Source organism: Mobula hypostoma, chromosome 5 (assembly GCF_963921235.1).
Source record: "Mobula hypostoma chromosome 5, sMobHyp1.1, whole genome shotgun sequence".
Lineage (NCBI taxonomy): Eukaryota > Metazoa > Chordata > Chondrichthyes > Myliobatiformes > Myliobatidae > Mobula > Mobula hypostoma.
The window spans coordinates 160,765,558-160,789,574 of NC_086101.1; the positions used below are offsets into that span (position 1 = coordinate 160,765,558).

At 40.9% G+C, this 24,017-nt stretch overlaps 1 protein-coding gene across 2 annotated transcripts in view; it reads left to right on the forward strand.

Annotated features, from left to right (window-relative positions):
* Nucleotides 1–4,432: 4,432 nt before the first annotated feature.
* The window catches only part of hexb (hexosaminidase B (beta polypeptide)), a 30,399-nt gene continuing 10,814 nt past the window's right edge, over nt 4,433–24,017 (forward strand). For both annotated transcript variants that reach the window (XM_063049242.1, XM_063049243.1), the window contains exons 1-9: nt 4,433–4,916; nt 6,900–6,965; nt 11,398–11,444; nt 11,644–11,754; nt 12,272–12,373; nt 15,209–15,338; nt 18,433–18,613; nt 22,128–22,214; nt 23,911–23,983. In XM_063049242.1, the coding sequence (XP_062905312.1) occupies nt 4,505–4,916; nt 6,900–6,965; nt 11,398–11,444; nt 11,644–11,754; nt 12,272–12,373; nt 15,209–15,338; nt 18,433–18,613; nt 22,128–22,214; nt 23,911–23,983 (1,209 nt within the window). In that variant the 5' untranslated portion in view covers nt 4,433–4,504. The remainder of the gene's footprint in view (nt 4,917–6,899; nt 6,966–11,397; nt 11,445–11,643; nt 11,755–12,271; nt 12,374–15,208; nt 15,339–18,432; nt 18,614–22,127; nt 22,215–23,910; nt 23,984–24,017) is intronic.

The following is a 24,017-nucleotide window of genomic DNA, read 5'->3' on the forward strand; positions in this document are numbered from 1 at the left end:
ACAGATCACGGGGTCACCAGGTGCAGCAGGGAGCTTCACAGCTGCAGTTATATTCTCCCTTACAAAGCCAGCATAGAAGCCATTGAGTTCATCTGGTAGTGAAGCATCACTGTCATTTACGCTATTGGGTTTCGTTTTGTAGGAAGTAATATCTTGCAAACCCTGCCAGAGTTGTCATACATCTTCCTAGAGCAGGCTCTCCTCAAAAACTGAGTGACTGTGCAAGAAGGGGACTAATGAGGGAAGCTACCAAGAGGCCTACAATAATTTTGGAGGAGATATAAGCTTCAGTGGCTGAGATGAGAGAGAATGCACATACAACAACTGTTGCCCAGGTGCTTCACCAGTTGCAGCTTTATGGGAGAGAGGCCAAGAGAAAGCCATGGTTGAAAAAACTCACATGAAATCTCAGCTAGAGTTTGGCAGAAGGCATGTGGGAGACTCTGAAGTCAGCTGGTCTGACGAAACCAAAATTGAGGTTTTAGGCCACCAGACTAAACTCAGTTTTGGTGTAAGCCAAACACTGCACATCATCAAAGACGCCATTCCTACTGTGAAGTGAAGCATGGTGATGGCTGCATCATGCTGTGGGGATGCTTCACTGGAGCAGGCCCTGGAAGGCTTGTGAAGGCAGAGGGTAAAATGAATGCAGCAAAATACAGGGAAATCCTGGAGGAAAACCTGGTGCAGTCTGCAAGAGAACTGCGACTTGGGAGAAGATTCTTTTTCCATCAAGACAATGACCCCAAACATAAAGCCAAAGCTACACAGGAATGGCTTAAGAACAACAAAGTTAATGTTCTGGAGTGGTCAAGTCAGAATCCAGACCTCAATCCAATTGAGAATTTGTGGCAGGACTTGAAAAGGGCTGTCCACTCACAATCTGACTGAACTTGAGCAGTTTTGTAAAGAAGAATGGGGGAAAATTGCAGTGTCCAGATGTGCAAACCTGATAGAGACCTATCCACACAGACTCTAGGCCGTAATTGCTGCCAAAGGTGCATCTACTAAATACTGACTTGAAGGGGGTGAGTAATTATGCGATCAACTATAATTTTATAAAATGCTCTCAGGTTGCCCCTCAGCCTGCAATGCTTCAGAGAAATTGATCATGTACAACCTCCTCATAGCTAATTCCCTAATCCAAGCTATATCCTGAGGTGAAACTAGCAGGCCAGGCAGCATCTCTAGGAAGTGGTACAGTCAGCGTTTTGGCCCAAAACGTCAACGGTACCTCTTCCTAGAGATGCTGCCTGGCCTGCTGCATTCACCAGCAACTTTTATGTGTGTTGCTTGAAATTCCAGTATCTGCAGAATTCCTCGTGTTTGCGTCCTGATGAATCTCTTCTGTGCACCCTCTGAAGCCTCCACACATCCTTCCTTGAATGCTACACCCAGAACACAATACTCCAAATGTGATCTAACCAAAGTACTCTACAGCTGTTACATTGGTCATTCTCTCCAATGCTTGAAGTTTTTTTGTTTGATAGTGTTCTACTGAAGCTCCTTGTGCATTTTGCTGCATTAATAGAAGTCATTCCTGTTACAATGATCTCTCCAATTAATTTTCTGATTTGAATTGCCTGCCCAATTGAAGAGAAGGAAGATCTTATTCTACTTTTCTAAATTTCTACCACCGGGACTTTTCTTGATTCATTGGCAAGGAGGTCCATGGAAACAGACCAAGGTTAGTTGCATGGCGACGAACACACACATACACAGGGGACTCTCCACCAAGACACCTGATTTGACATGTGGTTGGCATAGTAGTGATGGGCTGAAGGACCTGCCCCATGCCATATGATTTACTCTCTCATGAGTATAGGGCGAGCTCAGGTACAGTTCTCCTTGCCTACTTCCTCCTTCTCACCTCTCACTCACTACCCTCCTTCCAGCTCCAATTACAAACACGAGAAAGTCTGAGGATTCTGGAAATCCAAAGCACACGCTCAAGACTCAGCAGGTCAGGCAGCATCTATGGAAATGAATAGATAGTTGGCGTATCAGGCCGAGACCTTCCTCCAGCTCCAATAACTGTTTCTTTCACCACAGATGTCACCTGAGTATCCCTTGCATTTTCCTATTTTTAATTGGAAACCTCGGCCTTGACCCTGCCTTCTGCAGCTGGATCCTGGACTTCTTGTCAGATCACTGGCAGGTGGTAAGAGTGGGCTCCCTCACCTCCACCCCTCTGACTCTCAACACAGGAGCCCCTCAGGGTTGTGTACTAAGTCCCCTCCTTTACTCTCTGTATACCCATGACTGTGTCGCCGCCCACAGCTCTAATCTGCTAATTAAATTTGCCAATGACATTACATTGATTGGCCTAATCTCAAACAATAACGAGGTGGCCTGCAGGGAAGAAATCATCTCTCTGACACAGTGGTGTAAAGAAAACAACCTCTCTCTCAATGTCGCAAAAACAAAGGAGCTGGTTGTGAATTACAGGAGAAATGGAGACGAGCTAACCCCTACTGACATCAATGGATCTGGGGTTGAGAGGGTGAACAGCTTAGATTCCTCGGCATCCACATCACCGAGGACCTCACATGGTCTGTACACACCAGCCTGGTGGTGAAAAAGGCACAACAGCACCTCTTTCACCTCAGACGATTGAAGAAGTTTGGTATGGGCCCCCAAATCCTAAGAACTTTCTACAGGGCACAACTGAGAACATCTTGACTGGCTACATCACTGCCTGGTATGGGAACTGTACTCAGACATCCCACCTCTCCCGGAACTTCCGGGAGTCTCCCGCACATTAATAGTGGCTCCCTGATGCCCGCAAATTATATACAATATCACAAAAATCAATTTTTTTGAGAGCGAGCGAGAGAAAAGCAAGAGAGAGCGCGCGAGCGACCACGAGAGAGAGCGCGCGTGAGAGAGAGCGAGAGAGAGCGCGCGTGAGAGAGAGCGAGAGAGAGCGCGCGAGCGACCACGAGAGAGAGCGCGCGAGCGACCGAGAGAGAGCGCGAGAGCGACCGAGAGAGAGAGAGCATGAGCGACAGCGTGCCATTGCAGAGTGCTCCAAAAAAAAAGGCACATCACCCAGACTACACTAAAGTGTACCCCTGCCTAACTGGGGTCAAAAATAATGACAGTGTTGCTCGCTGCACTGTTTGCAACAGTGACTTTTCTATTGCCCATGGTGGGTTAAAATGTAAAAGACATGTTGAGGTGAGTTTAACAGGTGTCATTCGTTCATTAGCATAGCTAACGTTATTTAAACTAGCTGGCTAGCTGCTAAGGAGCTACTCTATTGCAGACATCCCACCTCTCCCGGAAGTCTCCCGCAAATTGATGGTGCTACCTCCCTGAAAGGAGTTTTTGCAGGGTGGGATGTCTGTGTACTTCCTTCAATTGCAGGACTCTGCAGAGTGGTGCATACAGCCCAGCGCATCTGTAGTTGTGAAGTTCCCGTGGTTCAGGACATTTACATAGGCAGGTGTGTAGGATGATTGGAGATCCAAGTCACCCCAACCACAAACTGTTCCAGCTGCTACCATCCGGGAAGCGGTACCGCAGCATAAAAGCCAGGACCAACAGGCTCCTGGACAGCCTCTTCCACCAGGCCATCAGACTGATGAACTCACGCTGATTTGCGTGTACTCTATGTTACATTGACTGTTCTATTTATTATAAATTACTATGATTGCACCTTTAGACGGAGACATAACGTAAAAATCTTAACTCCTCATTTATGTGAAGGATGTAAGAAATTAAGTCATTTTAATTCCATTCAAAGCAACACTCACAACACGCTGGAGGAACTCAGCAGGTCGGGCAGTGGAATTTCCACCGATGCTGCCCAACCTGCTGAGTTCCTCCAGCGTGTTGTGAGTGTTGCTTTGACTCCAGCATCTGCAGATTATTTAAAAATGCAAACAATAGGAATTCTGCAGATGCTGTTAATTCAAGCAACACACATCAAAGTTGCTGGTGAACGCAGCAGGCCAGGCAGCATCTGTAGGAAGAGGTACAGTCGACGTTTCGGGCCGAGACCCTTCGTCAGGACTAACTGAAAGAAGAGTTAGTAAGAGATTTGAAAGTTGGAGGGGGAGGGGGAGATCCAAAATGATAGGAGAAGGCAGGAGGGGGAGGGATGGAGCCAAGAGCTGGACAGGTGATAGGCAAAAGGGATATGAGAGGATCGTGGGACAGGAGGTCCGGGAAGAAAGACAAGGGGGGGGACCCAGAGGATGGGCAAGGGGTATATTCAGAGGGACAGAGGGAGAAAAAGGAGAGAGAGAAAGAATGTGTGTATAAAAATAAATAACGGATGGGGTACGAGGGGGAGGTGGGGCATTAGCGGAAGTTAGAGAAGTCAATGTTCATGCCATCAGCTCTTGTGTTTGTTGGTCGGGGGGCACTAGGACCCAGCGGGAGGATGGCAACAGTTTACGACTGTTCGACGCGTAGGTAAGGCCGCGTCACGTGAGCGCTAGTCACTCGTGACTGCGGCTGGTTTAAAGCGGGATCGAGAAGTAGGCGCCGGCAGAAGATGGGGTTTGTTCAGTCGTTGTTGGTGGCTGTGGCGGTCCTGCTGCAGTTTGTCTGCGCCGGTGTGTACCAGACACCTGACGACCCGGCGTACAAGCCCAGGCTGCCGGCCGATATGCAATCCCCGTACGGGTCCCTGTGGCCATTGCCGCAGAAAGTCGTGATCTCTCCCGAGGTCTACCGGCTGAGCGCGGTCACTTTCCAGATCGTTTACTCGTACGGCTCCACGGCCTCGGTCGGCTGCTCCATCCTGGACAACGCCTTCCGCAGGTACTACGGCTACATCTTCGGCAGCAGCCAGCGTGAGGCAACCTTCGGCCGCAACCCCGGCGATCTGTCTCAGTTGCAGGTCACTATCACCTCCAGCGACCCTGAGTGCCACAAGTATCCGCGCATCACTTCCAACGAGGCCTGTGAGTAGTGTGGAAAGGAAGGGGAAGGCGTAGAATTTAAAAAGGGGAGGGAGGATGGCTAGACAGTCATGGGTCGGAAAGGCAAAGGGCTGGAGAGGAAGGAATCTAATGGACGAGAGTGGACTATTGGAGAAAGGGAAGAAGGAGAGGACTCGGGGGAGGTGAGATGAGTGAAGATAGTAGGGAATAAAAGAGCAGAAGGAGTTCGATGGTTGAACTATTCCTGAATCTGGTGGTTTGAGGCCTAAGGATCCTGTATTCCTTCCTGATGGTAGTGGTGAGGAGAGAGCATAGCCTGGGTGATTGATCCTTGATAGCTTTCTTCTGGCAAAGCATGTAGATTTGCTCAATGGTTGGGAGGGCTTTACCTGTGATTGTCTGGGCTGTGTTCACCACTTTTTGTAGGCTAGAAATGACACGGAAATCAACTTTTTGTGGTAAATGATAAGAAAGTGGGGTGGTGGGTAGAAATAATATGAGCATATAGGAGGAAGGGGTATTAGAGTAAATTTGTGCATAGCACTATTTCTGGATGTCTTTAAATGTGTGACAGCCATCTACTTTTTGAAGTAATATTAGGGGAAATTATTTTTCTTTGGTATTAAGTCCTCAAAGGCAGTTAATAAATCTGAAGGAAGGAAGGAGATATCAGACTTTTGTGTTGAAAGTTGTCAAAATGAAATGGGAAGTAGTGTTTGCCTGTTGGCCCCCTTAAGTCTTTTGCCATTCTATGACTAATCATCTATTGCAACACTCTGTTCCTATTATGCCATATTACTTGATGTCTTAACTAGAAACTTAGCTACTTTTTACAACAATCTACTGTCGCAAAGGGAATTATCTGAATTAACCTTGAAGGAAAGTACTTCTGTTCGGACAGAAGAGAATCATCCAGCTTCATGGCTCCCATTAATTCTGTTTTTCCAGGGTATTCTAGTGATAATGGGAGTGGGAGGAACTGGCAGGAGTTTCATATTGCTATCATGGCATCTGAGTGGCTCTGTTTGCACATGAGCTTTTTGGTCAATATTACCATTGCTGCACATCCACCCACCTAGGCACCTTCTTCTCTTTACCTGCTTCCTACCAAATTGGGTGGGAAGTTCAAAAGCCTGAAAGTGTGTACTGCCTAGCCCAAGGAGAGCTTGTGTTCTGCTGTTAGAACTATTGAATGGCCCCTAGTGCATAAGATGGGCAATGGACTTCACAACTGGTCTTGTCATGGCCTGGCACCTTATTATCTGCATGCATTGGACTTTGTCTGTAACTGAAACACTTCATTCTGTGTTCTATTATTTTCCCTTGTACTACCTCAATGCATGACTGTATGCAAAAACATTTTTCATTGTACCTCACTACATGTAACAATAAACCAATTTAACAACTTATTGCTATTACAATTTGCAGCTGCCTTTTATTTCCACTGTCTTAGATTCATATGTGATATTCATAAATAGCATTCTTTTGGAGCCCATAAGATTTTATTATGTTCCAATTAAAGGTCTCAATTCAAAATGTTGACTGTTACTCCCTTCCAAAAATGACTTCTGACCTGCTGAGCTCTTCCAGCACTTGGTGTGTTGCCCAGAATTTCCAGCATCTGTAGAATCTCTTGTTTAGATATTTTTTCTTAGTTCGCTAGATTTGAACACAGCAGTATAGGCTATTGTTTATTGCCTGTCTTAATCTCCTGAATTAGTAATTTGTTTCACAGGATAATATCCATTTTATTGGTGGAATTAGATACAGGTGGAAGAATGCATAAAGGTTTCATGGAAGTTTTAAGAATTAGCTTAATTGTCACAATTATTGTCTGTTAATGACAAGTGTATTACTTTAAATTTGTATTCTCCACCTTGGTGGGGAGGGTGTTGGATTTGAATAATAATCTATGTGTCTGTTCCTAATGTGCCTAAATTACAGAACTCCAGGGCAGAAAAAATGGGTTATATTTAAAGGTGTTGTATTTCCCTTTCCCATTAGATGAGCTTATAGTTACTCAGCCTGTTGCTACTCTGAAATCAGAGACCGTGTGGGGTGCTTTGCGAGGTAAGAGAATGCCTATAGAATTGTCTATTTCTAAACTATTTTGTAATTTGCAAACCAGTGCACCTTCTTCCTGTAGGTAAGAAGAGCATGTTTCTTGTGATGCCTTGCTTGGTGTAAGCATTTAAAAACAATGTTTAATAACTTGGCAAAGGAAAATTGTATTGTATGCAAATTTTGACAATACAAAGGAGGTGCTTATGGCTGTTAAAGGTTTATAGACCTAAGTAATTAATTTCCATTATTTTCCTCTTTAGTTGGGGAAATCTCATCCTGTCCACAAATGTGGATTGTGGTAAGACTAAAAATGGGATTATGGATACCCTGTTGAGCATTACAAACTTGGCACACAAATATTGAACACAGTTAACATGGCAAATATTTTTTTAAGGGAGGTGAAGTCTGAGTAGTAATCTTGCTACAATTAAATTGGAGCTTTTGATTCCTCACCCAGAATACCATACACCATCTTGTTGTGGCAAGGATTCTCCATCTTGGAGTGGGGTGGGTGTGAACTGTGTGTGTTAACATTGGTGGGGCACCAAGGGAATTGATGTGGTGTTGGACAGGCAAGTGGGGTAAAAGGTGAATCATTTCTTAATTAGAAAAAAAATTAGCAGCCTTAATCAATTTCAGTTGCATAGCAGGTTACGATACTAAAGATTTGAATGTTTTGCAGAAAATTACTAAAATATATTTGGGAGACTGTCGAGTCATCACTTGTATTTGAAGTGGAAATTGATAGGTTCTTGATTAGTTGAGGTTGTGGGGGGGGAGGCACAAGAATGGGATTGAGGGGTAATAAATCAGCCATGCTGGAATGGCAGAGCAGACCTAATAATCCATTTGGCCTAATTCTGCTCCTATGTATTATGGTCTTGTGGTCTAAGTGCCTTGTTGGAAGACTTACAAGATTATTCCCACTCCTGTGATTTGAGCATAAAATGTAGCTATTATGTCAATGTAATATATTTTGGATGCAACATGCCAGTCCTGCTTGGTGTTATCCTTGTTCCGCGCTTGGCTATGGATGGTGAGTATGAAATTCCAAAAAGAACAAAAATGGAAGAATACCTTTGTTGCCCATTTAATTTTGGTGGTGTGCTGTATCAATCCAGCCCGCTTGCTGAATGTGGTCACTTTGAACAGTTGGCTTGGCAAATGAGTACATCTCATTGGTTGGCCAATGAGAATTCAGTAATATGAATACTTACAACAAAGTACAGGCAATCATGTACTTTTGCCTGATCTACAAATGCAGATAACAGATCTTAGCCAAAACAACATAATGCATTAAAGCAAGACAAACCTATGCAGAAAGCCACCCAGTGTGAATGAAGCCAGCAAGTTTGTTATACTTCTGATTTCTTGGGAATTTCGTGATGCAAAATATGTGCAAATGATCATAATCCTTGTCCGGTTTTGTATTATCAAATTTGCATCTGTTCATACATTAAAATGTTCAGTTTTATTTGCAAATTAGCAGAGTCTAAAATATAAATACAAAAGGAAATGTTGAGCAAGATAACTACAGTTAATTACAAATTAATTTATTCAACAAGCGTTTACATGTGGCTGGAAGACCACGCATCTCACTTGCATTCCTCTAAGCCAGTTTATGATGATGCAAGCTTAGAAAATCATTAAGCACTTGGAGAAAGAAGAAGAGGGATTCAGCCAATAGTAGTCAACCAATAATGCTTCTCCAGATATAAATGGGCTGAAAAAATGGCAGATGGAATTTGGATAATTGTAAGATCTTGTACTAGGGTAGGTCTTGCACAGTGAATGGTAGGGCACTGAGGGTTGCGGTAAACATTTTATTGTGTTTGAACAAACATATGACAAATCTGAATCCAAGAAGAATTGTGCCTGTAGATAATTAAATACAATTTAATCAATGACAAACTTAATCATGTTAACAGATTGGTCCTTTGAAATGCATATTTAGTGGAAGCACCAACTTATAACACCTCTGAAGGTAATAACACCTTTTGGGCAAACTAATTCAAACGGATAATCTAAACTTCTTGGGGCAGAGACCCAGATGCCCAAGATTAGTGTTATGAAGGCTGACTGAGTATACAAATCTGTTATAGAAAAAGCAAAAACGCCCTGTTTGATATACTAGGTGACAAAAATTAGTCTGGTCTAGCTGGGAAGATGCAAGATAGCTCTCGGTGCCTTGTTTGATGTATGTCAATTAGCATAGCCTCATTGTCTTGTGTTTGGCTGTTGCAAATGAGAACATGTCATGGGCATTATCTGCTTACGAGCCATATTGAGCAATCAGCCCCTTCTGTGAGCCAACACCCCCTGCTCTGTAGATGCCTTTCAATTTCAAAATTGTTTTGCATTCAAACAGGTTTATCTTGGAAAACTGGTTCTTGTTTGTATTATGCTATCTGTAATCCCTAAAAGTTGTCCTATGTCTAACAATTTCTGAATTTTTCTGGCATTTTTACTTAGGAGCATATATAAAATTTAGGAGCAAAAATAAATGTTTTCTAAAGAACATAGTGACAAATTAAGAAAGGTAGATGAAGATTTTGGTAACAGTTGCCCAGTGACCCTCTTTCAGCAGTGTACATTTCATATTTTGGTCCAGCAGTAAAGCTTTATGATGAGGGAAAATTAGCCTTGAACTTGAAACACTGACCTTCTGCCAAATTTTGATAGTCTCTTATCTTTGGATCTGGTGCATCCTTGGCTGAAGAACTTTTATCCAGCCGATGAACTAGTGTCAATTCTACTTCAAGGCCTGCTATTGCCTCTACAAACAGAGAGGTTAAAACAGATATCAGATCAGCTGTTTAATGAGAATTCTAAAGGTTAGACAACATGGTGTAGCAGCAATACATTATATCCTGGTAGGGAATTGTCAGTATTTGTGCAAGTAGTGTTTGGCAGAAGTTATGAATGGCAGTATTAATATAGCATTTGAAGGTGAGCAGATATTATCCAGTTTGCCACTCTAGCAGATGTAGGTGAAATGAGTTCTGCCATATTGACAGTGTTGCTGCGGCTGCTAGTTTCCCATCTCTTCTTCTCTCCCCCCCCCCCCCCCCCAGTCAATGAGGAGATGCTAATGCTAACGGAAAGTCTCTCAAACTCCATGAACAGATCCTTGGCTGAAGAAATAGTTCCAAATGCTATCTCGTTACAGGAAATGGGCAAGATGGTTAACTCTAGATCTCATTATGGAGGTATAGTCATAACCTGGCCCAGCTTGCCAGTAAGATGAGACACAGCCTGGTTCAGCACCCACAGTTATCGCATCAGTTTCATCTTGCTACGCCTGTTCTGTATTCCTAAGTGCGCTTTAGTCAATTGCATTATAGTTGGTATGATCTCAATATAGGAAGGATGTTGAAGATTTGTAGAGACTTACTAGAATGCTGCTTGGATTTGAGAACATGTCTTATGAGGATAAATTAAATGAGCTAGGGCTTTTTTCCTGTGGTGTAAAGGAGGATGTGGGGTTACTTGATAGAGGTGTACAAGATGGTCATAGATCAAGTGGATATCCAGAGACCTTTTCCCAGAATGGAAAGGATTAATACAAGGTAGCATAACTTTCAGGGATTGTCATAGTTATTTTGAGTGATGAATGCATGGAATGCCTTGGCAGAAGTGGTGGTAGACACAGATATATTGGGGGCATCTAAGAATCCCTTAAACAGGCACATGGATAGAAAAATAGAGCACTATGTAGAAGGGGAAGGTTAAATTGATTTTGGAGGAGATTAAAAGTTTGGCACAATGTTGTGGGCTGAAGGGCCTGGAATGAGTTTAATAAATACTATTACCTTTTTTCATAAATTGAAGCAAAACCCATCCCCATATGCTCCGAAAAACATTTTTGGAGCTGGTTCAGTGAGCAATGCCCAGTATGCATTTGAGTGCTAAGTACTAAAATGAGTTTTTCTGTTCTCTTGACATTATTTCAGAGAGTAGAGGTTATCTACACTATCTAATAATTCCTTCAGCCATGAAATTAGTCTTTATTTCACGTGGCTAGTGTATAAACTGACTAAAGTGACAGTAAACTTCTGAAGTTGTCTTGACTTTTAAGGCACTTTAGGTGTCCTGAAAGGAATGTAGAATCCACAGCATAAAATGTATGTTTTTTTTTACTCCGGGTTCTTTTTCTTATGGGATTGCAGTAACATAGTGGTGTTTCAAGCATAGACCTGTTGAGCTGAATGATCAGCACCTATGTCATAAGAAATTGTCACTCAACACTTTCTGTATGTTAATGTAATTCCAAGTGTCAATTAGAAACTAAGATAATGGAAACTTTTCTAAAGAAAGTTGGCTTTTACTATTAAAGTAATTTCATACATGGTACTTTAATTGGGATTAATAGTTGACTATGACCAAACTGATGGTTTGTATATACCAGAGTTTGTAAAATACTGATTGTATTTTTCAGGATTGGAGACTTTCAGCCAGTTGGTATATGAAGATGAATTCACTACTGTAAGCTTTCAGAATTTTTTTCTTAGAATTATTAGCTTATTGAATTAAAATTCCATAGTTGTTATAACAGAATTATTGTTTGACTATTTTGACATTGAGCTCTGGTAAACCAACTTTGGGATTCTTGCTATGAAGAAACAAGTTTTAAATTAGTGTTTGTGCTTGGAAATCTGACTTTAAACCTGCTTTGTTCTTCCAGCATCTCATCAATAAAACTGAGATCTCAGATGCTCCAAGATTTTCTCACAGAGGTGTTTTGCTTGATACATCTCGGCACTATTTGCCTACTAAAGTAATACTTGAAACATTAGTGAGTATCTTAACAATTTTTTTTTAAAGATCAGTTTATAATCTAGTGTGGGAATGAATTGGTAAATGAAAGTAATCATTTTAAAAGCTTGGAGACATTTCAGTTTTTGATCTAATGAATCTGTCAGAAATTAGCAATTTGATTTTGACTATTTAAAGCTTATCAATTTTAAAAGTGATAGGATGTACATTATAATTCAGGTTATTTAAACAAAATTAAAACCTAACTCAATTGTAGGTATAAAGTTATGTATCTGCTGACTAAAATAATTTGAACTACAGCTATGAACTGTCCTTTAGGGAATTTGTAGTTCATCACCTGTTTAAGTCGTGTGCTTGCACTTAGTTGAATTTAATAATCATTACTTTTGTAATATGCTGGATCATGAGCAAGTATGAGCCAGTGGTCTTCACATCTCGCTACAGTGTAGGTTTTTGTCTTTAATGATGTGTAATATAGAAACTAATAGTAGTTCTGAAAGCTATAGCTGTTATAACTAGTTTTTGCACCATTTCAGGATGCCATGTCATTCAATAAGTTCAATGTTTTCCATTGGCATATTGTGGATGATCCATCTTTTCCATACCAAAGCATCACTTTTCCTGAGCTGAGTAACCAGGTTAGTAATTAGACATTCCAATATCACTATGTGAATTGACTTTCTGCATATAAGGAAACCTGGGTAACAGTGCAATAACATACAAAAATTGTGGGAAGTTGAAAGTGAATTTGATGCATTAATCTATGAGTTAAACTTCAAAAGGATTAATAATTGCATGGTGGAACTATTTCTGCAGTATGCAGTTTGATGCTCAAAACTGCATCCACCAAGTGTAAATTTCATTATTACACTTGTGATTCTACAAAGGTGTAGCAGAAGCTCTAACATTTTCAGTTATCACTCAAACTTTTTTCATGGGGAGAACCATAATTCTTTAGGATACTATTAATTACTATGGTGAAATGAAATGGTTAAACATCAATTTCTTTGATTAAATTATCCTTTTTATTTTTAAATATGACAAAACAATTTTTGTTAACTTGTTGGAAATTAACATTGAATCTTAAAATCAGCTTGAGTGCAACAGTTAATGTGGTTGCATTCTAGGGAATTTAAGAACCAGTTGACTTGTAAATCTTGGGCTCTTCAATTTTTCTGGTTTAACCAAATAATTCATCCTACAAAAAAGTAGGAGTAGACCTCCAGGCCTCAAGCCTGTCTTCTGTCCAGTATTATCAATGCTTGTCTCAACTGTGCTAGTTCACCATAACTTTAAATTCATCATTATTTCAATATTTACCTACACTAAACATTTCTAATGGTATGGCCTCCTACCTTTTGGGCTAGAGAATTCCAAAGATTCACCACCCTGGTGGTGGGGGGGGTGGGGGAACTTGTACCCATCTTGTTTTAAAATGACCAGCACCCTTGTAACGAGCCCTTTGGTAAGCTATCTGCTGCTTATTCAGTGAAAGGAGCTGTAGGAACAAGAGAATGGATGGAAATGCAAATGGATTGTAAGTACATTATAACTCTGAGGGCTCCAGGAATTTAATGTGACCAAGTGTTTATTTGAGGTTAATGGGGTTAGAAATGGAGGAAACAGTATGATTTGGGTTGAGTGAATAAAATCAATCCTGATCTGAAAGATTATATAGAAAACTAGAATGGAATGTACTTGGTTTGTGTGAATTTGGGAGTTGGTACTAACATTGTAAGGACTCATTTCAAATATAATTGTAATCAAAGTCTGCAGATGCTAGAAACCCAATGCAGCACAAAATGCTGGAGGCACTTGGCCAATCAGGCGGCCACTATGGAAATGAATAAACAGTCGCTGTTTCGGGCCAAGACCGTTCTTCAGGACGGAGAAGGAATTGGGGAAAGTATCAGAATAAAGGTGGGGGGAGGGGAAAGGGGCTAGCTGAAAGGTGATGGGTGAAGCCAGCTAGGTAGGAAAGGTAAAGGGCTGGAGAAGAGAGAATCTGATAAGAGGGGAGAATGGACCATAGGAGAAAAGGGGAATTAATAGGCAGATGAGGAGTTAAAGGTCAGAGCAGGGAATGGGTTAGGAACTTTGGTTACTGGAAGTAGAAACCTGTGTTCATGCCACAAGGTTGGAGGTTACCAAGATGGAATACAAGGTGTTGCTCCTACACCCTGAAGGTGGCCTCATCTTGGAACAAGAGGAGGCCATGGACTGACCCACTGGCATGGAAATCGGCATTGAAATATTTGGCCACCAGTAAGTCCCCCTTATGGCAAATGGTGTGGAGGTGCTAAAGTATGTAGTCCCCCAATTTGCAACAAGTCTCACCAATGTAGAGGGAGTGCTGGACACGATTGACCCCAGCAGATTCACATGTGAAATGTTGCCTGACCTGGGAGGACTTTTTGAAGCCCCTGAATGGAGGTGAGGAAGGTGGTGTATGGGTAGCTGTAGCACTTGGGCCACTTGCAAGGATGTGCCTGGAGGAGATTAGTGGGGAGGAATGAATGGACAAAGGAATCACAGAGGGAGCAATCCCTGTGGAAAGCTGGGGGTGGGGGAGATGACAGAAATTGCAGAGAATATGTTGGATGCAGAGGTTGATGGGATGATAGGTAAAGATGCTGTATTATCATATTAAGACAGTGGGAAGATGGGGTGAGTGAATGCGTGGGAAATGGAGGAGGTGTGGATGAGGGCAGCATCAGTGGTAGAGGGAGGGGAAACCCTGTGTCCTGGAACAGAAAGCCACATCCTGGGAACAGATGCAGCAGAGGCAAAGAAACTGGGAAAAGGGAATAGGTTTTTTTTTTTACGGGAGATGGGATGGGAAAAGGTATAATTGAGATAACTGTGGAAATCAGTAGTTTTTAGCCAACAGTTTGTCTCCAGAGATCGAGAAAGGGGTGGGAGGTGTCAGAGATGAACCAAGTGAATTCAAGAGGCAAAGTTGGTGAAATGGACAAGCTGGGCATGGATGCATGAAGCAATGCTAATGCAGTCAATGTAGTGGAGGAAGATTTGGGGAGTATAACTGGGGAAGACTTCTACCATGGACTCTTCTAGTCTTGGCAGCAGCTCTGCAACTCTGACCACCTCTGAAATCACCTTAGTTTATTTTGCAGACATAATCTGTTCTTGATGGGAATGGATAGTACATTCCCCTTTTCTCTCAATGAAAGTAAGCTGTATGGGTTAGTTATTTGCAATGGTGTGGGTAGTTACAAAACTTCCTTGTTTTTAGGCCAGTGATTTATGTTGTACATAACATAGTTAACTTGGCATGCGCAATGAATATTGTTTTTATTTTCTAATTCTATATACTCAAGTATTATAGCAGACCGTTTTCAAATGAGTTATTTTAGAATTACTGAACTTAAAGATGTCAAATCCTAGTATCTGTCCTTTTACCTTAATAGTAATTATTTTATTGATGCAAAATCAAAATTGTTACCTTTTTGTAGGGTGCATATCACCCAGTCACTCATATTTATACATTGGAAGATGTCAAAACAGTTATTGAATATGCCCGTGAGAGAGGAATTCGGGTCATTCCAGAGTTTGACACTCCAGGGCATACTCAGTCCTGGAAAGGTGAGTAACAGCTTTTGTTGCTTTTCACTGCCATTGCCATCTCCTCCTTTGGCCTGGCAGAGCAGGTGACAGGGGCATGCTACTACCCACCCTTTTTCAGCTGGGTTTTTTCTCTGCTTGATACATGAACACTAGTTTTCAACCATCTTGACTGTCACTTTAAGCTCTTTTGTTCCAGGGATTTGAATCTATGGGAATGTTGCCTTTTTTCCAGGAGAGCTTAAACCATTCTTTGTACTTTTCCTGCCAATCTGCCGATCTGTCTTTTATGAACCTTGGAATAGTAATCATTTCCGGAGCTTGGTATTGGGCATGACGTTCATGGTTTGTCCCTTGAATCGGGTCAGTTAGTGCTGCAAAGCTGCTGATATTCTCAGGTGGTGCTATTGGTTTGTTTATAATGAGTTGGAAGAATTTTGTGAAAACTGCAGTCATATTAGTTAAATATCTTGAGGTGCTTGCTGCAGGAAATGCTCCCAAGTCTCAAAGTATAGGAGGATGTAAATATCTGCAACCCAGTAGAACTTGTCAGATCAGTGAATTCTATAAACAAGGGAAAATCTACAGATACTGAAAATCAAAATAACAAACAAAATGCTGGAGGAACTCAGCAGGCCATGCAGCATCTATGGAAAAGAATAAACATTTGACGTTTCAGTCCGAGACCTTTCATCAGGACCCGAAACATGGACTGTTACTCTTTTCCATAGATGGTGCCGGGCCTGCTGCGTCCCTCCAGCATTTTGTGTGTGCTCAGTGAATTCTGTCTTTTGCACTTCTATTTGTGTTGTCATATTGAAGATGGTGAATGTCATAAATGATTACTGATTTATGGGAAAGAATCAATATATTCGCACAATGCTCCTACCATAGATTTGATTTATTAAAAAACTCATGGATGTTGAGTTCAAAACTAATTCTTCATGCTTCAGTAAAAGTCAAAAGCTTAGTCTGCCTCAGTATAAATGTGAACATCTACATACTGAATCTTGAACACCAAGGCTTGGATGACCTTGATTCTCTAGTGCAGTTACTGAAGACTGGTTTCTCATTAGAGGGTTGACTGTGGTCCTACAGGAGGTGCAATATTGTAATGAAAAAATACTGAAGCAATTTGAACACAGCTGCTCAAATCTTTCTTTTTAAATCTTTTTATTGAGTAAGTATACAAAAAAGGTAAGCCATATAAACATTAATACAATGTTAAAGTATAATAAAATTCCAAAAGATAACAATACCAAAAAAAAATACTACAAACAATGTAATTTAAGCATAAGAAACCAAGATAACATAATAGTATACTAGATTTTATATATATCAATGGAAAAAAAGAAAAAAAAAACCCAAAAAAAAACCCACCGTGCAACTAACTAAAAGCAAAGCAATGGGCTAACTTGAAACCAAACAGAGTTAAACTTAAAATCACGTCCTCAATCCCGACCTCCATTAAAACAGTGAAAAAAAAACAAGAAGGGTAAATATTACATTAAATGAAAATATCGAATAAAAGGTCCCCAAATCTGTTCAAATTTAAATGAAGAATCATAAAGGTTACTTCTAATTTTCTCCAGATTCAAACATAAAATCGTCTGAGAAAACCAAAAAAAGGTAGTTGGAGCATTAAGCTCTTTCCAATGTTGTAAAATACATCTTTTCGCCATTAAAGTAAGAAATGCAATCATTCTACGGGCTGAAGGGGAAAGATTACTAGAAATTTTAGGTAGTCCAAAGATAGCAGTAATAGGGTGAGGAGAGATACAGCTGCTCAAATCTCAATCAAATAAGGCTGTTTTAGACCTGTTGATTAGTATTTTGGTTTGCATGTGATCATAATTCAAATGTAAAGTGGTAACTGTCTATGGATGGCTGAATTTGATGACTCTTTCAATCCCTTATGGGGCTGGGGCTGCATGTCCAATCCATTGATCATGCATATTTGTATATACAGTACAAATAGATTATTTGAATTGAGCATTTAATGAAGTTGAAGTGAAAGCAAATTGATAATGCCTTGATTGTATCATGTTTGTACTTGTAATTATGCAGTTTAATTGTCTGCTCTCCTTTTCCTATAACATTTTAAGCTTATTGCACTTCTGGACTCTCGCTGTTGGCAGCCTTGCCATAAGCTCATAGGATTTAAACTTTGGAGCTTTCCTCCTTAAGCAGCTCTACCTTCATCTCCTTTAACATGCTGCTTAAAATATTTAGCTAACTTCCTTTTATCTAATGTTTCACTTTTTCAGTAATGTTCCCTTGAAGTTTTATTACTGCCCAAGGTAGTATTGGATCTAATTACTATATTAGAGGCATTTAGACACTTGAATAGGCAAGGCAGGGAAGGATGTGGCTCTGAATAGGAAAATGGAATGTGTTGATGGGCAAAAGGTCATCATAGATCTGATGGGTGAAAAGACCTGTTTCTGTGCTGTCTTTCTATAAATGTTCATCATGATCAAGATGCAATTTGGAAAGTGATTGTACATCATTCATAGTAATTGAAAACCTAAAGAGCTTTGGCCCTTGATGCTGATGATACCTGGAGAAACTTTTCCGTAGTTGCCACTTAAACTCCAAACCTCTTCTTGGCTCCCCATGACACTTTTCAATCCAAGCCATATCATTAACACTAATGAACACCTCTTGGATTTGCTTTCAAGTTAAAAATGGATCTGGCTATTTTAGAACTTTGCTTTTAACTTTCAGGATACAATTTGTACTTTAAAATTATAATTTTGTGCATGAACTTATTGGGGATTGGGACTAGTTATCAGAAATATTTCGCCTGTCCTTAAAGCCTACTCTGCAGTCTAAGCATCCATTTGGTTATAGGAATTCGTAATCTTCAGGCAGATTTGTTACATTTGTCCGAAGCAACATAGGAGGACCTTTGCTGTAGAATTGGGTGTGCAATGCTTGGCCTGGCAGTTTGGAGATTTTATTTGTATGCAATTCTCTTTTTAAGCAATCAACGAGTAAATATTGAGTCTTTAAATGAAGATATTAAAAGTAAACTTGTAGCATTTAGAAATATTGCATGGCTACATCAATGTGATTCTGACCTTGTTACACATTTCCCTATTCTTCTGACTAGGTCAAAGAAACCTCCTTACTCCTTGTTATAATGGTGAGAAGCCCTCTGGGAAATTTGGACCTATAAATCCTATGTTAAATACAACCTATGATTTTATGAATCAATTGTTCAAAGAGATCAGTTGGGTGTTCCCGGATGCCTATATTCACTTGGGAGGTGATGAAGTTGATTTTTCATGTTGGTATGTAGAACTTGCCATTTCCTGCATTATTCAATATTTTACATTCTCCATACCTGTTACTTTGCAAAGCATGTAGGTTTTAATGCAGTCAAAACGGTAAAGCAGGCGAGCAGTCTCTTTAATACAGCAGCAGTTGTGATTTATTCATATACATGTAGTCAGATTTGAGTTCAGAAATCTTGCTGATAGACTACAGCAACACTTAGAACATAGAACAGTACAGCACAGAACATGGAATAGTATAGCACAGTACAGGCCCTTCAGCCCACAATGTTGTGCCGACCCTCAATCCCTGCCTCCCATATAAGCCCCCACCTTAGATTCCTCCATATACCTGTCAAGGAGTCTCTTAAACTTCACTAGTGTATCTGCCTCCACCACTGACTCAGGCAGTGCATTCCACGCACCAACCACTCTGAGTAAAAAAAACCTTCCTCTAATATCCCCCTTGAACTTCCCACCCCTTACCTTAAAGCCATGTCCTCTTGTATTGAGCAGTGGTGCCCTGGGGAAGAGGCGCTGGCTATCCACTCTATCTATTCCTCTTATTATCTTGTACACCTCTATCATGTCTCCTCTCATCCTCCTTCTCTCCAAAGAGTAAAGCCCTAGCTCCCTTAATCTCTGATCATAATGCATACTTTCTAAACCAGGCAGCATCCTGGTAAATCTCCTCTGTACCCTTTCCAATGCTTCCACATCATTCCTATAGTGAGGTGACCAGAACTGGACACAGTACTCCATGTGTGGTATAACCAGAGTTTTACAGAGCTGCATCATTACATCGCAACTTTTAAACTCTATCCCTCGACTTATGAATTGAAAGCTAACACCCCATAAGCTTTCTTAACTACCCTATCCACCTGTGAGGCAACTTTCAGGGTTCTGTGGACATGTACCCCGAGATCCCTCTGCTCCTCCACACTACCAAGTATCCTGCCATTTACTTTGTACTCTGCCTTGGAGTTTGTCCTTCCAAAGTGTACCACCTTACACTTCTCTGGGTTGAACTCCATCTGCCACTTCTCAGCCCACTTCTGCATCCTATCAATGTCTCTCTGCAATCTTTGACAATCCTCTACACTATCTACAACACCAACCTTTGTGTCGTCTGCAAACTTGCCAACCCACCCTTCTACTCCCACATCCAGGTTGTTAATAAAAATCACGAAAGGTAGAGGTCCCAGAACAGATCCTTGTGGGACACCACTAGTCACAATCCTCCAATCTGAATGTACTCCCTCCACAACCACCCTCTGCCTTCTGCAGGCAAGCCAATTCTGAATCCACCTGGCCAAACTTCCCTGGATTCCATGCCTTCTAACTTTCTGAATAAGCCTACCGTGTGGAACCTTGTCAAATGCCTTACTAAAATCCATATAGATCACATCCACTGCACTACCCTCATCTATATGCCTGGTCACCTCCTCCAAGAACTCTTATCAGGCTTGTTAGACACGATCTGCCCTTCACAAAGCCATGCTGACTGTCCCTGATCAGACCATGATTTTCTAAATGCCTATAGATCCTATCTCTAAGAATTTTTTCCAACAGCTTTCCCACCACAGACGTAAGGCTCACTGGTCTATAATTACCCGGACTATCCCCACTACCTTTTTTGAACAAGGGAACAACATTCGCCTCCCTCCAATCCTCCGGTACCATTCCCGTGGACAACGAGGACATAAAGATCCTAGCCAGAGGCTCAGCAATCTCTTCTCGCCTCGTGGAGCAGCCTGGGGAATATTCCGTCAGGCCCCGGGGACTTATCTGTCCTAATGTATTTTAACAACTCCAACACCTCCTCTCCCTTAATATCAACATGCTCCAGAACATCAACCTCACTCATATTGTCCTTACCATCATCAAGTTCCCTCTCATTGGTGAATACCGAAGAGAAGTATTCATTGAGGACCTCGCTCACTTCCACAGCCTCCAGGCACATCTTCCCACCTTTATCTCTAATCGGTCCTACCTTCACTCCTGTCATCCTTTTTTTTTTCTTCACATAATTGAAGCCTTGGGGTTTTCCTTTACCCTACTTGCCAAGGCCTTCTCATGCCCCTTTCTTGCTCTTCTGAGCCCTTTTCTTAAGCTCTTTTCTTGCTTCCCTATATTCCTCAATAGACCCATCTGATCCTTGCTTCTTAAATCTTATGTATGCTGCCTTCTTCCACCTGACTAGATTTTCCACCTCACTTGTCACCCATGGTTCCTTCACCCTCCCATTCTTTATCTTCCTCAACGGGACAAATTTATCCCTTGCATCCCGCAAGAGATCTCTAAACATCGACCACATGTCCATAGTACATTTCCCTGCAAAAACATCATCCCAATTCACACCCGCAAGTTCTAGCCTTATAGCCTCATAATTTGCTTTTCCCCAATTAAAAATTTTCCTGTCCTCTTTGATTCTGTCCTTTTCCATGATAATTATAAAGGCCAGGGAGCAGTGGTCACTGTCCCCCAGATGCTCACCCACTGAGAGATCTGTGACCTGACCCGGTTCATTACCTAGTACTAGATCTAGTATGGCATTCCCCCTGGTCGGCCTGTCCACATACTGTGACAGGAATCCATCCTGGACACACTTAACAAACTCTGCCCGATCTAAACCCATGGAACTAATCAGGTGCCAATCAGTATTAGGGAAGTTAAAGTCACCCATGATAACAACCCTGTTATTTTTGCACCTTTCCAAAATCTGCCTCCCAATCTGCTCCTCTGTATCTTTACTGCTACCAGGGGGCCTGTAGAATACCCCCAGTAGAGTAACTGATACATTATCGAGCATAATCTGGATAAAGTACTTGTGGAAGGTCAAAGTTTTTGACCAAGAATAGTGCCATGATAAAAACATTAAGTGACTTTTTTTGGAATTTTAGCATCATCTCTGGGGTCATTCTGTATTCAGTGGTTCACACTTCATAATCCAAAACTAACAGTGTACCATCAAATGCTGGAACTGTGCTTTGCTTAGCTGTTGGTAGCAACTTGTTTATTTTGTCCGGGTGCCATGCAGCTGCTACAGTCTGTGTATACTCTATTGTTCAGGATAAGCCAATTCAATTATTATACCCAATTTGCAACCGATAGTATCTACTGAATTGGCTATGGCAGATCTGTAAAAGTGTGGACTTTTCCTTGTAGCTGACACTATTGCATAGAACAGCATAAATGTCTACTAATAGGATTGGGAAATGACTGCTAAACAGTGTTATTCCTAACAAACTGTATATTTGAAAGAAAGTTGGATGATAATGTGTGGAAAAGATGCACTTTAGATGCATTTGCATTTTCATAAAGATGTGAAAGTATGAAGTTGCATTTATGACTATTAAGTGTGCAAATGGAATTTGTTGAGAGTGGGTTGAGTTTGACCGAAAATATGTGAGTACAAAACAATGTGTTGATACTTAATTTGAGTGTATTCAATCTCTTGTTTGCTAAATGGTATGTGTATATTAAGTATTGGCTGATTTAAATTGTACCTGTTTTAATCATTTTCCTTTAGGAAATCGAATCCCATGATTACTAAGTTTATGAAAGAGAGAGGTTTTGGCAGTGATTACAGGAAACTTGAATCTTTCTATGTCCAGAAGTAAGTACTTTTTAAGTACGACCTCTCTACTAATGGCTTGAATCCACATTTGTGTCTTTATCATGTACTTAATATTTCTAGAAATAGACCACTTCAATGCAAAATCTTTTGCATTGATCTTGTTTAACTGAAATTATTTGGGTTATTAACTTGCAGTCTTTATAATTTGAGGTGCTGCATACCAACAAGATGTTTTTGTGGTATTCTTGATCATGGTGCTTTTAGTCGCCTCTCATTTACCTTCACCTTTCTCCCTATACTAATTTCTTTGCTTGTGTCTCCCTTCAGAATGCCTGTTAATTGTACACAGTGTATTAAGCTCATTTTTCCATTTGCTAGCTAAGCTTGGGAGATTCTTTCCTCAAATGTGACTGAATTCTCCACTCTTGTCTGGCAGTTCAGTTCCTTTCATTATTTCAGCTTTCAGTCCACACCAAATTGGGTAAAATGCCGAGTTTCCAAAACTCGGAACAAAGATTTGTATTTTAGGTGTTGAGTATGAAGGAAGGACAGAAGGGCATTTAAGTATGTAAAGATCTTGGTAACAAGATTTGGAATGAAAATTGAATGTTTTAAAGGAAGAAAGAAAACATGGAAACAAAACTGATTTTAACATTTTCAGAGGAGAGGGTGAATGAAGAGAATAAAATTTAAGGGGAAATTAATTCAACTGAGACAGCTTTTTCAGGATAATGTTATGCCTCTGGCTCATTATGGTCAAGTACCTCTTGAATCTGGTAGGACACTTTGGACTAATGGACATCAGCAATGCACTGAATTGACTTGTCCACTTGTGGCAATGCCCCATAACCCATAGTTTTAAAGATTTCTGCAGTTTTATCTTAAATGATATTTCATGACTCATTTTGGAATAGGTACATAATATTTTAGTGCATTACATTTCAGTTGTAGGTCCTCCCCAGCTTACAAATGCCAGACTAGTGTGCTGCTCGTATGATTGAAAATATGGAAGACCAGCAAGATGGATTTGCTGCTGGGACGGGCATCTTGTGTTGGAGTCAGTTCACAGTGGCGCCTGACTTGTCAGCTGTTCAGGATATGAGCATTTCACAGCAATAGAACCCTGTCCTAACCTGCGGAGAGCTTGTATGGTCAGAATCAGGCTTATCACTGTCGTGTGTCAGAAAATTTGTTTTGCGGCAGCAGTACAATTCAATAATTAAAAATAATTACAGTAAAATATTGAGTTCAAAAAGAGCAAAATGGGTTCTGTTCATGGGTTGTTCAGAAATTTGATGGCAGAGGTGGAGCTGTTCCTAAAACAGTGCGCTTCTTCAGGCTCCTGCTGATAGTAATGAGAAGAGGGCATGTCCTGAATGGTGACGTTCCTTAATAATGGATGCTCTCTTCAAGCACTGCCTTCCGAAGATGCCCTTGCTAGTGGGGATGCTAGTGCACATAATGGAGCTAGTTGTGTTTAAACCCACTCCAGCTTTTTTTGATTTGATTTATGGACATTATAATTTTAACTACACTAACTTTGCTTAGTTGAAAATCTGAATATTGAGCTATGATGTGCTGTTTCAGAGCACCTTACATGTGTCACTAGATCTTCCTTGTATCTTTGCTTTATATTTTTCCTTGTAAAGTTTATTATGATTGCAAGATTATTGTGCTGAGAGAAACTGCATTTGTGACCTCCATTAAACATGTTGACTTTGTTCATAACTTGCAGTATTCTAGATATTGTCACAGCTCATTTGAAGGGTTATATGGTCTGGCAAGAGGTCTTTGATAATGGAGTGAAGGTAAGTATGACTAACTTAACTTGCATTTTATCAG